The sequence below is a fragment of the Onychostruthus taczanowskii genome, unplaced genomic scaffold, assembly GCF_017590055.1.
Source record: "Onychostruthus taczanowskii isolate IOZ18803 unplaced genomic scaffold, ASM1759005v1 scaffold18, whole genome shotgun sequence".
NCBI lineage: Eukaryota > Metazoa > Chordata > Aves > Passeriformes > Passeridae > Onychostruthus > Onychostruthus taczanowskii.
In genome coordinates this window covers 7,943,718-7,958,440 of record NW_024499017.1, presented here as the reverse complement: position 1 = coordinate 7,958,440, position 14,723 = coordinate 7,943,718, and the positions used below count along the sequence as shown (strand labels likewise).

The following is a 14,723-nucleotide window of genomic DNA, read 5'->3' as shown; positions in this document are numbered from 1 at the left end:
GCTGAAGTGAGAATGCTCAGGAGGGAGCACCATCAAGATATTTTGGGAGCTTGGAGAGGGCAGTGTGGTCATGGGGATTTCCAGCAAGGTGCTGCTCGGGGCAGCCATGAGTTCTCCCTGTTTCTGGGCATCCCAGGCAGCTCTCCCCTTCCCTGCAGGGAGAAATAGGCCGTGAGATGTACATCATCCAGGCGGGGCAAGTGCAGGTGCTGGGGGGACCCGACGGCAAATCCGTGCTGGTGACACTGAAAGCTGGATCTGTCTTTGGGGAAATCAGGTGAGAGAAGCATTTTCAGGAAGCTGGGGAAATACAGCTTGTGGCTGAGGAGGGTGGGGAGTGGAAGGATCAGCAGCATCCCAATTAATCTTTGTGACTGAGAGGCACAAACGCTGGGCAGCAGCTCAGACACAAATTATAGCTTTCCTGCTGGTTTTGTCATCATATTGTCTTCTGCCTGAGGAGCTGGTGATGGTAAACAGAGGAATATGGATGGAGGAATGGGAAAATTGATCAGAAAAGGTGTTTCACAAATACAGTCTCCCAGTCATTAATCCAGCCCTTTCACAGGAATGAAAAGCCCTGTACCAGTCGGTAACACAGCAATACTGCTGCCTCCCCACAGCCCAGCAGACACTAGACTGGTGTAAAATGCACTATTTTGCCCTTCAAACCTGCAAATAATTTTCATATATTACTATATATACTATAGAGTACTATAATTAGTACTATAGTATACTATAGTATACTATAGTATACTATAACAGTATACTATACTATTCTACTATAGTACAGTAGAATATATAGTATATATTGTTCAAAAACTGGGCATGATAAAATCCACCAGGAGTGAAAATTAAACTCTGAGTCCCCTGAAAGAGAGAGGTGCAGACGGGTAAAGATTTGCAGTTCTGAGCCTGTGAACAGAGGTGTTGATGTCCTGCATTGTCTCTCCCAGCCTGCTGGCAGCAGGAGGGGGAAATCGCCGGACAGCAAACGTCGTGGCCCACGGCTTCGCCAACCTTTTCATTTTGGAGAAGAAAGACTTGAACGAGATTTTGGTGCATTACCCGGAGTCGCAGAAGCTGCTGCGTAAGAAAGCCAAGTGCGTGCTGGGCTGCTGCTTCCCAGCCTGCGGGGGTTTAGAAAGAGCGGAGCCTGGCTCCCAGGGGTGTTTTCCCCCTGTGGAAGCCCTGGGAAAGCTCCTGTGCCGGCTCCCGGCCGGGCTGCAGCCGCTGGCCCTCGGCAGAGGGCACCCGGCCCCCGGCTCCGGCTGCCAAAATTCGGCTCTCGCACTGGGTGGAGCTGGGCAAGGAGCGTGGTCCAAGTGCCTTCGCTTAAAAATCTGTGTAAATATTCGGTTTAGTTTTAAGCATCGCTTAGATTTGTTGTTCTGTCCTCCCTGAGACGCACAAAGCTCCTTGTGCTTTTAACGCCTGGTACCCAGCTAACAGACTGGACTGACATCACCTGCCCCGGACTGACACCACCTCTCCCTTTCCCTGCTGCAGGAAAATGCTGAGAAGCAACAACAAACCCAAAGATGAGAAAGGAGGCCCCGGAGATGCCCTGGTCATCCCCCCGAGGGCTGAGACCCCCAAGCTGTTCAGGGCTGCCCTGGCTGCCTCGGGGAGGATGGGGGGCAAGGAGCCCCTGGGGCGGCTCCGCTGGAGGCTGAAGGAGCTGCAGGCGATGCAGGAGGCGCAGGTCAGCACGGGCAGCGCACAGATTCGACTTTGCTTCCTTAGGCGCCGAAAGTGCTCTCCCCACCAGCTCTGCAGGGGTTAGCATGCCTTAAAGGACCGAGCTCAGCATGTTGGGGTCTGTCAAAGCGTGGGCAGACGGGAAGGGGTGACCCAGCATCTTGCACAGGTCTGGGGGAATGCCAGTGTCCTATAGGAATTTGGGGTGACCCAGCATCTTGCATAGGTCTGGGGGAATGCCAGTGTCCTATAGGAATTTGGGGTGACCCAGCATCTTGCATAGGTCTGGGGGAATGCCAGTGTCCTATAGGAATTTGGGGTGACCCAGCATCTTGCACAGGTCTGGGGGAATGCCAGTGTCCCACAGGAATTTGGGGTGACCCAGCATCTTGCACAGGTCTGGGGGAATGCCAGTGTCCCACAGGAATTTGTTTTGCTGTACAAAAGGGAAATACGTTAATTTTTTGCCTGCCTGTGCTAAGCCTGAGTTCAATTTCTAGCTAGGCTGTAGCCACAGATGAATGAATGTCTCTTCTATCCTGCAGACAGGATAATTAATAATAATTAATAATTATGATTAATAATTAATCAACGTATTAATCAGTTAATCAAGGTAATGGTAGGGGCACCCACAGCCCAGGTGATGTTCCAAATCTTTCCCCAGGTGGCCAGGACAGAGGTCCCCACAGCAGGCAATGCCATCCTGCCACCTCTGCAGGAACCCTCTTGCTTTTTGCCATGAGCAGCTGAAAAGGAAAATGGCCCTGTGGTTTTTTTCCCCTTTTTTTGTTTCAGCTGTCTCAGCTACACTTGTAAGGAAAGTTTTGTCTCTGTGCAGGGCCTGTTGTTACTATTCTCAGCGTGGAACTAGGCACACTTATCACATCTGGATGTGCAGAGGGAGGGGAAGGAGGAGCTGGTAGGGAGTGCAGTGACCTTGAGGCTGGGTAAACACCAGGCTGATGCCAAGCATTGCTGCATTTCTGCAGTCCTTCAGAGGACGAGAGGCTTCAAACAATGTTGTGTTTAACATTAATCCATAACCAGCTAACAGCAGCAGTGAGCAGTGGCACTGAGGGCTCTGAATGAGGCAAAACAAGGGAACTAACTGGGAACTAACCCCTCTAGTGGGTGAGCAGGACCCTGCTGATATCCCTCTCCTTGGCACATCCCTGGGGCAGGCTTCTAAGGCTCCTCTCCAAAGGAGGACAGGGCAGGCTGGGACTGCTCCCTCACAGCAGCACTAGTGCCAGGTTTGGCCCCTCCAGAAGCTTCAGGAGCAAACCAAGAGTTAGTGCAGATGTGGGAGAGCTCTGCTGTGCTCCTGTCTCTGTGCTTCTCAAGACATGCAGGATATAATCCAGCAGCCCCTCCTGCAGGGAGCATCTCTGGCCTCAAGCTGACATCCCACTGCAGAGACCCTGTGGTGGAACCACAGAACTCCTGTCCAGCTTTGCCATGTCAGGTATAGTGGGCAAGGATCTCCTAGGGTTGTTTTTGCCTCTTTTTTTAACTTTTTATTGCAGGGTTCCAGTGTCAGCCCAACCCCACCAAAATCACCAGTGCACCAGAGATCGCCTGTCACATCCCACAGAGCACAAACCCGCCTGGGAGGAGAAATATCCTCAGAATCTTCTGATCATTCAGTCACCATTCGTGTGATTTCCACAGCAAAAGAAGATGAGGAAATCCTTGCTGCTGAGATTTCAGAGAAAGATGAAAAAAATGAAGAGCCATGAAACAGCAGCAGGTCCCAGGGCAGGCGTAGGAGTCAGACAAATGCCTGGGCTAGCAGATTTTTGTTGTTAATGATTTCCATGCAGTGGCTGTAGGTTTGCTATGTGCTGTGGGTAGGATCTGCCTCTCTCTTCTGCCCAGACCCTCAATCACTGCTGATAAAACCCTCTGCCATTTGACCCAGAACCATATAAGGTTCCTCCACTCTGCAGATCCATTGAGCACCTTTATGAATTTCCCACTAAATCTCAGGTCAGCCCTCTTGCTTTGAAATCTGGCCTTGTGGAGGGAGAGCTATGGAAAAATTGCTTTTTATGGCTCTGGATGGTTAATGAGTGTTCAGACAAAGCATGAAGAGTTATTCACCTCTGACAGCTGAGTCACCACTTGGCTAGAAACAACCAAGGAAAAAAAACAACAAGGTTTCTCTGTTGGGCTCAAGGTTGACAGCAGCAGTGGGGAGTGATTCATCTGAAAAGGATGTGGACTATGCTCACAGGCCAAGCTTGATTTGCTCACAAATCAAGCTGTGATGAGAATGCCAAGCTCTGTCCCCAAGTGCACAGGCTGCAAGATGCTTGAGGGTCCCCTCATGGTGCCAAGACCCCCTTGGCTTTGCCACTGGGAAGAATCCTTGCCAGCTGTCCACCCTGGGAAGGTGGTGGACTCTCCATTCCTGGGGGAGATTTGATGGGCATCTTCCAAGGATGGAGAAGCACAGTCCTGGATGAGATGTTCCTGGAGTTCTTTTCCAGACTTGGGATTTTTCTGTGCTGCCACTGCTGGGAGGGATAAGCAGAGAGCAGGAAGGGAGAAGCTGAGCTGGTTCCCAGCTGGGAGGGGAAAGAGAAGTGCAGTGAGTGCTCTCCTCTCCCAGACAGTGTTTCAGAGTCAGCTCAGAGCCTGCAATGTGCCAACAAGGGTGCATGAGCATGCAGGTGCTCCCCTGCACTCATTGCTGGGCCTCAGTGGCATCCCCACTTCCAGCAGGCAATTCCCAGCCCTTCAGCCACTTCAGGCTGGCTCTTGGCCACATCTCCCACGGAGAGAGAAGCCACTCTGGTACTGCTGGTCACTGAAGCCATGAAGTCACTCTCCCAGCTGTGCTGGGAGCGGGTGCTGGAGGGGAAGGCAAACATGGCTCAAGGTGTCCCGTCTTCTTCCAGCACCACCAGCTCCTTCCTCATCCTCCTCAAAGCCAGCACCCAGCAAAGCAAGCTGCAGGTGAGCTGAGGTGGTGAGAAGCAGTGCATGAGGTGGTGCTGGATGAGGTTTGCAGATCCTCCCCAAGTTTTTGGCTGCCCAAATTCCCACAGCACCACTGGCTGCATCGAGAGGAGCCGCTTTCCATCCTCTGGAGGAGAAGTTGGGGCAGGTTTTGCTGCAGGGAGCAGCCCTGTCACCGTGGCCAAGGGACTTGCCAGGTGTTCAGCAAATGCAGTGAGCAGTGCTGCAGGTTCCACAGGTCTGGCTGTGACACAGAGAAGGGTGGCAGTGCTGGTGTCACCCCCGGGTGATCCCTCTTCCCATCAGCAGCCCAGGGCTGACCTTCACCTCCTTTGGGATCTTCTTTTGTTGCTTTTTCCCCCTCTCTTGCAAAATGTATGGGTTTCTGTGGCAAAACAAAAAAAAAAAAAAAAAAAAAAAAAAAAAAAAAAAAAGCCAGAATAGACATTAGCATTAGTTAATAATGTCTTGCTTTCTTTTTAAACAAATATAATGAGCTCCACTATACTGCAAGAGGGTCTGAAGCCATCATTGCAGGGGAGAGCCTGCACTCTCCCAAACCTCCCCAAATGCTTCTCATCCTCAGTCATTTGCAAGTGGTTTCCTGCCAGGTAGAAGATTTTAGTAGGGAGTGCAAAGTTGGGTTTTTTTTTCACTCTTTAAATATTTATATAATCAAACCAGGAAACGTGCAAGAATTAAACTGGGGTTCTGATTTACTTCTATGATTTAATATTCTTTAGAAGAAGCATTTAAATAAATAATGGGCTGTAATTGCTCTCATAATTCACTGTATCTACAATAAACACCATGTAGATTACCATTTACTTGGTGTGGATTTATTTCAACATTCCAGCTGTTTTTCAACTTCTTGCTCACTCATGCACTGACAGAGCCAGAAAATCCTCACATGCAGTTCAGATTTCTCAATAAATAATTGAGAGGCTCAGAGGTCACATAATACTGGTAGTAGAATTGTAATGTGCCAATCACCATTAGGAGGGGAAAAAAAACTTTCTTAAATATAAAAGATTGCTTGAAGATCTTAGTTTTCAACAGGCAGCATGAGGTGGTGATGGATACACAACTGGTAATTCTGGAAATTATCCTTCTCTGTGATCTGTTTATGGCTTTAGTTCTTTGGAGAGATTATTCTCCAGGTAATAATTAAGGTCAAGGTAGGGCTAGACTTGCAGGCTGGGCTGGGGAGTTGAGCTCAGGTCTGTTTGCTCTGCAGGACTATTTAGAGATGACAGAGGACAGAGACTTGAGTGCCTCTTGTTTTGGGGGTTGCCATGGCTTGGCTTTCTTCTGTTGAACTCTCAAATTCCATTCTTTTTCCAGTTTTGCTGTATTTGCAATGGGCTCCCTCTGCACTGGTTCCAGTAAATACCTTGCAGAGGGCACTCATCACTTGGTGTTCCTTCCACTGCCCTTGGAACATTCCTGATGGATTTGGTAACACTCCATGTACCTTCACTGCATTTCTCATCAGCTTTTCTCACTCCTCTTGATGTCCTTAACTCTTGGGTCGATCTGATATGAGATCCTCTCTTGTATTAATGCAGTACTTGGGGAATCTTGACAGGCAGCTGCTTATTGCCATGGAAACCAGGTCTTCTTGCAGTGATATTTTAGCTGCTGCTGCTTTTTAGTGAAATAAGTGGAATAGAGAAGTGCTGGAGGAAGAAGCAGAGCTTGTCTTTGGAGCTGTAGGAACGTGGAAGGTTTTGCCTCACTGTCACCAGTGGCACCTTTACTGGAGGCTTTATATATACTGTTTATATTTTTATATATGTATTTTCTTTATACTGGGGTTTTATTCATATTCCTTGTGGCCTGTGTCTTTCAGAGAACTGATGCTAATTCGATGTTCTGTAGGAAGTTAGAGAAGACAAATATCTCCCATTAGAAAAATCAGCTGACAGAAGGAATAGTACAACCCACCACAGACATCTGAGAGTGGAGGAAGTTATTTTGCCCTGGACAGAAACAGGGCAGGTAGCTTCTCTGTATTTATAGCCAGAGAAATCTTTTAAAAAGATTAAGTGCAATTGCAGGTTAATCACTGATAAGGTTGTAACGAAAGTAAAAGCAAATAAGCAGGTTTGGGGATTAGACTCAGGTCCAGAAAGAAATTGCAGGATAAATGGAAAGCCCAGTTAAATGGTGTTTAATTAGAAAGCTTGAAATAAAATTAAACCCTTCAACCTTGAAACCTGCAGACCTTAGCCAGCAGGACACACTCCTAGTTCTGGGAACAGTCTGTAACCCACTTTTTCTGTCTATATATATTTTTTTCCTTTGTGTAGCTCTGCTTTGAGTGGCACTTGCATATAAATCTGTCTGAATCCCTTTTACCTTCCCCTAAAATGGAGCTAATACAAGTCTGGTTTTCTGTGCTGTGAGCACACAGCTCCTTTTCAGTGCAGTAATGGTCCCACTGGAGTTAACACCCTGAAAAAACACCAGACCACCTTTTGGAGAGGGGCCACACTGAGGTTCACAACCAAGGGATGCCCATGACAGCTCTTGTTAGCAGCAGCTCAGGCTGAGCTCAGGCTTAGTGTCCTTTTCCTTTCTCATTCTTTCCTCATTTACCTGTTCTGGTTTTGGGATGAAACTTGCCCACTTTGGTTCATGCCCTAGGGTGAATGTCTGAGGGGGATCTGTGCAGTGTCAGTGAGCTGCGTTTGATCATCTGAAGAACTGAAACCTAGAAACCTTTGTTTTTCATGCAGTTTTCTCTGCTTTTACAAGTCCCTCGAGGCATGAGAAGAGCTGGAAGTCAGTTAAAGACTCAAAATTGTTTTCTTGGATAAACTGGAAGAAATTGGAGAAGAAATGTAAACAACTGGGGAAGTGAGATAAATCCGGTTGTGGGGATGCCAGGGAGCACCCCTGCCAGCTCTGGGCTGTGACATCCTGGGGACATCCAGCGTGGCCCAAATTGCCTCACACGGTTTGCAGATGCTCGTTTTGCACACCTGAGCTCAGCGGGAGGATCACTGCTCCCTTCCAGCTCTGTTTTCCAGCAGTGGTGGGGAGGGCTGGCTCTGCCTCCCGCAGTGGCACTGCTGCTGGGGGAGCACCCAGAGCATCCGGGAGCACCCGTGGATGATCTGGATGTGTCCCAGCCTGAGCATCACGTGGATGGTCCGAATTTGCCCCACGGTGAGCATCACACGAGCTGCCCCACGATGCTCTGCCTTAGCAAGAGCCAGAGGAATGAGGACCAGCCGGACCAGTTACTCATTCTAGATAAGAGGCTCTTTTGTGCTGCAGAAATGCCAATATCACGTGCAAATCCCTCCGCTGCCATGGTTACTGGCCACGGCAGAGCCGCCGGCAGCGAGAGGAGCTGTGGCACTGACAGGGCTTCTGCTCTTCCCTTTATGGGGAAAGCCCACAAACCTGCACTCTGCCCCAAAAATGAAGGGAGGTGGCACTGACAGGGCTTCTGCTCTTCTTTTCACAGGGGAAACCCCACAAACCTGCACTCTGCCCAAAAATGAAGGGAGGTGGCACTGACAGGGCTTCTGCTCTTCCCTTTATGGGGGAAATCCCATACATCTGCACTCTGCCCCAAAAAGGAGGGGAGGTGGCACTGACAGGGCTTCTGCTCCCCCCTTTTATGGGGAAATCCCATAAATCTGCACTCTGCCCCAAAAAGGAGGGGAACTGTCATTTACAGGGCTTCTGCTCTTCTTTTCACAGGGGAAATCCCATAAACCTGCACTCTGCCCCAAAAAGGAGGGGAGGAGGCTGCAGGGAGCCCTGCCCACACCTGGCATCGAGGTGATCAGAACCTGTTGCCCATGGAGGCTCTGCCCTGCCACTGGGCTTTGCGCTCCGGGTTTTCTAAATTCCTCACTAATAGCCTGAGATATTACTAAAAAAATGAGAAAGCAGTGCTGCGGCTTGGGTGGGCAGAGATCAGCTATGCCCTATTTCCTGTTTTTCTGGCATTAGGAACAGCTTGACCTCTTGGCACTCTTGCTTTTTGCACTAATGCTCTTCTCATTAAAGTGCTTTCCTGAACACTAATTAGGGCGGTTTTCCTTTTGTAAATTAGCCTGATACGATCTGTGTGTCTTGGCAGACACCCTCGGAGCAGGAACCCAGGGCTTTGCGTTTGATCGCTGTTTATTTTGCAAATCTCCCCAGTTTCAATGTTCTTAACTGCCTTCTAGAAAGTGCTAGCAGGTGGAGATTAATGGGAGGGAAATGGGGCTTTCCAGCTGGCCTGCCTAGAGAAACAGGAGACTTTTTGGTGCTACAGGGGCCTTCCAGTTGCTGTGGGTTAATGGGGTGCTGTGGGTACACAGAAGCTCCTTCCCATCCCATCTTGGCATCCTTGTGCAATGGAGGAGCAGGGCTGCAAGGAGAGGCACTGCCTGAACCAACCTCTTAACAGGCAATTAAAAAAAAAAAGAAAATCAAATGAATGCATTCATTTTCAGCAGTTAAAGCAGTTCCTTGTGACCGTAGGAAATGCTCAGACCCAAGGAAGCCCAAACCCATCTGAAACTGGACGTCTGTGGGCACAGGGAAGTCCACCTGTCTGCCGTGCCCCCACATCGGTGGTGTCAGCAATTTGCTGGGACCAATGGTGCTCGGGAGGGGATGGACTTTAATCAGCTCTCATTTTCTTAATGCACTGGCAGATGGGAGCAGAGGGCACGGTGCTCTCTCTGGCCATGGATGGGACAGAGCCACAAGAGATGGGCTGAGGAACCCAGTGGGGAAGGCAAGGCTGGGTGCAGAAGCCATCCTCTGCCTCAGGGAGGCTGGATGAGGAGGGCATCCCTGGGCAGTGCCACCGTCCTGTCTCTGCTCCAGGACTGGGACCCTTCTGGGACCAGGCGCTGCTAGGGACCATCTTCACAGCAGCATTTACTGGTCCTTAATCGGGGAAGAGGAGAACTGCAGGGGGGCTGCACTCAGGGACCCCTGAGGCTGGGACAGAGTCAACGAAGCCCCTGATGAAAAGACAAGGATTTTTCAATGCTGGTGTGCCAGCCCTGTGGCACCACGGGTGGAAAAGCACAGGGAAGGATCCCACCCCAGGCAGCTGCTGCCAGCATCGGCCAGCCCGGCTCGCTCCTGGTGCCTGAGAGCGGTTTCCACAGACCATTCCCAGAGCTCAGCACCCCTTCCCAGGCTGTGCTGAGCCATGCACGCTCTGTGGGTGCTGGCAGGCCTGTCGGTGCAGGGCTGGAGCTGGGGCAGCAGCAGGAGGAGCAGGATGCAGGCTGTGGAGAGCATCCCTGCCCACGGCGAGGAGAGTGAGAGCCGCAGCCTCCAGGGCTTCTGCAGAGCCGTGGGCACCATCAGGAGACACACCTGGGGAGGAGGATGCTTCCAGAAAAAGTGCCCAGGACCAGGGCTGGCCTGGATGGCTCCACAGGTGAGAGCAGTGGCAGGGGCTGGGGGCAAGCAGGGCATAGTCTGTGTCAAAATCAAAGGCTGGGGATGAAAACCAGCACAATGCCTTTGGGTTGGAGTTGTTTTCATGAAACATCCCTGGGTGTTTGCACACAGGCTCTGTGTTTATTTTGCTTCCTAGGGGGTTAATTCAGCTGCACATTTTGTCTGGTGGGTTAAAGGTGAAGATAACTGAATAGAGATGCCTGAGCCCCAGAGAGCCCAGCTCCCACCTCAGCTGGATCCTGAGTGCCCTGACCATGCCTTGCTCCCACCCTGTGCACCATTTCCTTCTCCATCTCGCCCTTATTGTTTCACCTGACACCTCTCTTGGATCTGCAGGCAGATGTGGAAGCCCAGGAAGGTTCATATGGAGTTCCCAGCAAGCTGGCAGCTATTCCACCCCAGTCTGCATAAACCCTGCCTGCGCTGCCAGCTTTTCCTTAATGTCTCCTTGTTTTTCCAGTTGTGAGTGATTGCTGAAGGGATCCCCTGGCAGAGGAGACTTGGGTTCACCCTCCACATCCCGTTCACCTCTAAGGCACATGCATGAAAATCTGGGTGTGGGTCTGCTGCTCTCCCTAAAGAGGAATTAAATCAGCTCACGCCGGGCGCAGGCAGCAGAGCTGAAGCGTGTGGCTCTTTAATATTCATTGGGCGTAGATGTAAAACTTTTCTGTTCTAAAATAGCCTTGCACAGAGCTGTGCTGCTCCTTCTTCCCTAAACCATTAGCAGGAGGCTGGAATTCAATGTTTCCTTTGCTTGTCTTCCCCAGTTTCCCCTGGCTCAGCCAGGAAGCAGAAGACCCTTACTGGGTGTAAATCCTGCTTTGAGGACAGATCCCAGCACTGTGTGTGCAGTTTGTAATTCTGCAGTCTGCTGAGAAAGAATCTTTGAAGCACCAACACAGGAACAAGAAATTTTGCTTTTGTTTTGAAACAGGATGAGTGGCTGTGGTAGTTATGCGTCTATTTTTGTGTTAACAAGAAAACATCGCTTTTCCTGTAAAATTTTGGCAGGTAGATTAATGGATCTCTTTGGTGGCTCACTCTTAAATGAGTGCAGTTTTCTTCACCATCTCAATTGCACCTTAGAATAAAAAAAAAAAAAAATAAAATCTGGTCCCAGTTAGGTCCACAATAATTAAATTACCATGAAATATCCTACAGTAAGTTAAACTAGAAAGACCTCAGCCTTTTTCCTTGGTGAGTGGGAAGCTGTGATAGCGCGGGGTGGGCTGGAATGCTCCAGCTCAGTGTAGATAAAAGTGGGGAAGAGATCAGCCAGCAGTGAGTGGAGGCAGTGGGAGCATCCCTCCGGTGCCAGGGAAATGGGGACTGGATGGAAATGGACCCCTGGGCAGGGCTGGGCCCAGGCTGGATCCTGGTGAAGGATCCCTGCTGGTGTCCCACTGTTCTGCAGGGCTCCCGGCAGCGCGGTGTGAGCACTGGGATATCCATTACCCACAGCGGGGGTCGGTGATCCAGGGAGGATCCTGTTTCCATGCCCTGGTGCCAAAGCTGCAGAGCAGTGCTGGCCCAGCATCCCACACAGATCCCAGCATCCCGCAGAGCCCAGCATCCTGCACAGATCCCAGCATCCCGCAGGGCCCAGCATCCCGCACAGCCCAGCATCCCACAGAGCCCAGCATCCCGCAGAGCCCAGCATCCCGCAGATCCCAGAATCCCACATGGTCCTGCATCCCGCAGATCCCAGCATCCCGCACAGAGCCCAGCATCCCGCACAGCCCAGCACAGAGCCCAGCATCCCGCAGATCCCAGCATCCCGCACAGCCCAACCCCGAGACCGTGCCTGCTGAGCATTCCTGGGGCACAGAAAGGTGACAAAAGGTGACACGGAGTGAGCCAAGGGACCTGAGGGGCCAGCAGCGTGCTGTGCCCGTGCCAGGATGGACTCTGGGTGGGATTTTGCAGGCAGCTGGATATCGAGCAGGCAAAGCCGGTTAGCAGGAAAGCTGTTTAATTCCATCGGTGAATATCGCACCTCGTTTGCATATTCATGCCTTTGTTGGGCGCAGCTCTCGCGATGCAGCCAGGATGCAGCTGAGCACATCGCTCATCACATTATTTTCCTTTGCATGGCTGCATTTGCTTTATGACCACAGGGATATTTCCCTATTCCCTGCAGAGGCTCTCAGTGATTTACCTCTGCCCTTGCCTTAATCAGCTGGATGTTATTAATGAGCCCTGCATTCCTCCAGCCCTTGCCCCAGCATAGCACAGCCATTTACTACAGCCCCAAAACTCTGTTCCCTAAATTATTCAGAATTACTGTGTTTGCTCTTTCCTTCTCCAAAGACAAGCACACTTTGGAGGGCACTAAAAATAAATGGGTTTGCTGAGAACTGAATCTATTTCTTAAAGAGATGGCTCCCCTCCTTTCTGACTGTGCAGAGGGAAGCCTGCCTCTGCACACCTTGTCACCAGTGTCACCCCGCCAGGGTAACAGGCTCAGTGGCATTGTGGGGGCTTGGCTTCAAGGAGAAAATGAGCACCAGAAGGAGTAAAATTCTTAAAAGGTACCAATTGCCCAGCTGCAGCTTCTGTCTTCAGACATTTCTTTAGTTAGAAAGAATTGCAGAAAGAACCCAAGGTCCCAAGAATGCCCTGCAAGCACTGGCTGGGGGTGTGCTGGTGGGCTCCTTCCAGACCAGGAGGTCCAGGATCTCCTCCTGGCATGCAGCCATCTTTCCAGTACAGCCAGAATTTTTATTTTTTGGATTAAATAGCCTGGATGGAATTCACTTGGTGTCAAGCTGCCCCCTCTCTGGGTCTGCTCCAACCAGCAGGGGCATCCCCCGGCCAGCAGAGAGGGTTTAGCCTCAGCAAGGACACCTCGTGCTTATTCTTAGCCTTGTTTCTAAGAAGTGCTTTATAAGCAGGAGCCTGTGTTGATTAATGCCATGAAACATTAATGACTTAGGAGGTGAGCTGCAGTCCTCCCACAGAGCAGCTCCCCACTCCCCAGCAGAGGCATAGGATGAGCCCAGCGCTGTTTTGCTTAGGCAAGGCACAGGCATTAAAGCCAAACCCAATCCTGAAGCCAGCTGAACAATATGACAAAGATAAAAGGTAGGTGAAAGGGAGAAGGAGGCTGAGGTTTGGTTAGATGGTGTGCACTGAAGTCCGAGATAAGAAATTTGGAAGGGTGGAAGAGTCACCCACCCAACGGCTGCTACATCTCACATGGCACTGTCCTGGCTACCAGCACAGCAGAGGTTTTGTCTGCCTGAATGCAGCAGGTTGGAAAAGGTGTTGCTTTTGCCATTTGCTTGATATAGAGGAGATTTGCATGGGGGACACGGGCAGAGCTGAGCCAGGCATGCAGTAGCTCCCAGCTGGAGCAGCCAGATCCTTGGCTGTGGACAGGCTCTGGGCTGCCCTGGGCTGCCCAAACCCAGCCTAACTGGCTCAAGGGGCTTGGCCAGGGTGCTGAGCTGCAGAGACACCACCAGCAGCCGAAGCAGCATCCCGGTGTGTTGGATTTTGGCAGCGATCCTTGAAACACCCCTGCCCAGCTCCTGCTCTCCACCCAGTTCCACACAACCCTATCGCAAGGATCAGAGCCTGGGGGCTGAATTAATGCAACTAGGGAACTTTAAAATGAGTATTAAATTTCTCAGGAGCATGCTAAGGCTTAATTAAAACTCCTGTCATTGTGTGAAATGGCAATGTAGGAATGTAGGAATGCAGGGGGCTCGTTCCTGCTTTGCAAAGTATTTCATGTCAGCTTGGCAAACCATGCCTCAGGAAGGCCGAGAAATCCCCTCAGCTCCTCAAGGAGGAGCAAAATTAGAATAATGAGCTGGTTTATAATTAACTGTACTCTGGGGACACATTCTCACGCTGTCTGATGCTTCTGGTGGGAATTTTCTACAGGGAGCATCCCAACATACAATAGGTTTCAGGTATCCAGTGTGCTCCCGCCTGCATTCCTAGACCAGGTTATCAGGTTGCTCGAAGGGAGAGTAGGAGGAGTTACATTTTTTCTGGCATTTGGGGGATTTTTTAGCTGTCTTACAGATGTAGGTTAAATATTTGCTCAGGGCAGAACAAACACCCAACACAAAGGGCCCCACTCGGTGATGTGTTTCGATCGCTGGTGCTTCCCTTCACCCAAGTAAAAGGCAAATTAACCTGCCTGACTTCACCACACCACGGCAGCGATGCTTTGCAGCTACAGCACAGGCTGGGCTAAAAGCAGAGCTAAACCCGAGCCAAGGTCACTGTCGCCGGGCAGGGTGCCCCTGGAGGGCTGTGCTGTCCACGCAGGGCAGATGTTTTAGCACTGATGGTCATTGATGTTTCGAGCCTTCCCGCTACCTGCTGGTGCTGGCAGGAGGTGCTGCTGGCGGCCAGCCCTGCTCCTCCTCGCCGTTCCTCTGCCTGCCTGCAAAGCGGCATTTCTAAAAATACCTCCGGCGGTGTCGTCAGCCGGTGCTCGCTCGGGTCACGGAGACGTGACAGCCAAGAGAAGGAGGATGGGAGCAGGGCTGGGGGACCAGGCTGGGATTATCCCAGCCAGCGTGGGTGGATCCCTGCAGAGAGGGGGGCACCAGCAGGGTCCCTGCTGCCTGCACAGGCTCCCATGTGAGCCCCCTGCCCGCAGC

The 14,723-nt window shown here is 50.9% G+C and overlaps 1 protein-coding gene across 1 annotated transcript in view; it reads left to right on the top strand.

The window, feature by feature from the left end:
- CNGB1 (cyclic nucleotide gated channel subunit beta 1) overlaps positions 1-5,355 on the top strand; it is a 28,113-nt gene extending 22,758 nt beyond the window's left edge. The window contains exons 30-33 of the mRNA XM_041400868.1: positions 159-277; positions 957-1,103; positions 1,510-1,705; positions 3,228-5,355. Of these exons, the coding sequence (XP_041256802.1) occupies positions 159-277; positions 957-1,103; positions 1,510-1,705; positions 3,228-3,440 (675 nt within the window). The 3' untranslated portion in view covers positions 3,441-5,355. The remainder of the gene's footprint in view (positions 1-158; positions 278-956; positions 1,104-1,509; positions 1,706-3,227) is intronic.
- Positions 5,356-14,723: the final 9,368 nt, after the last annotated feature.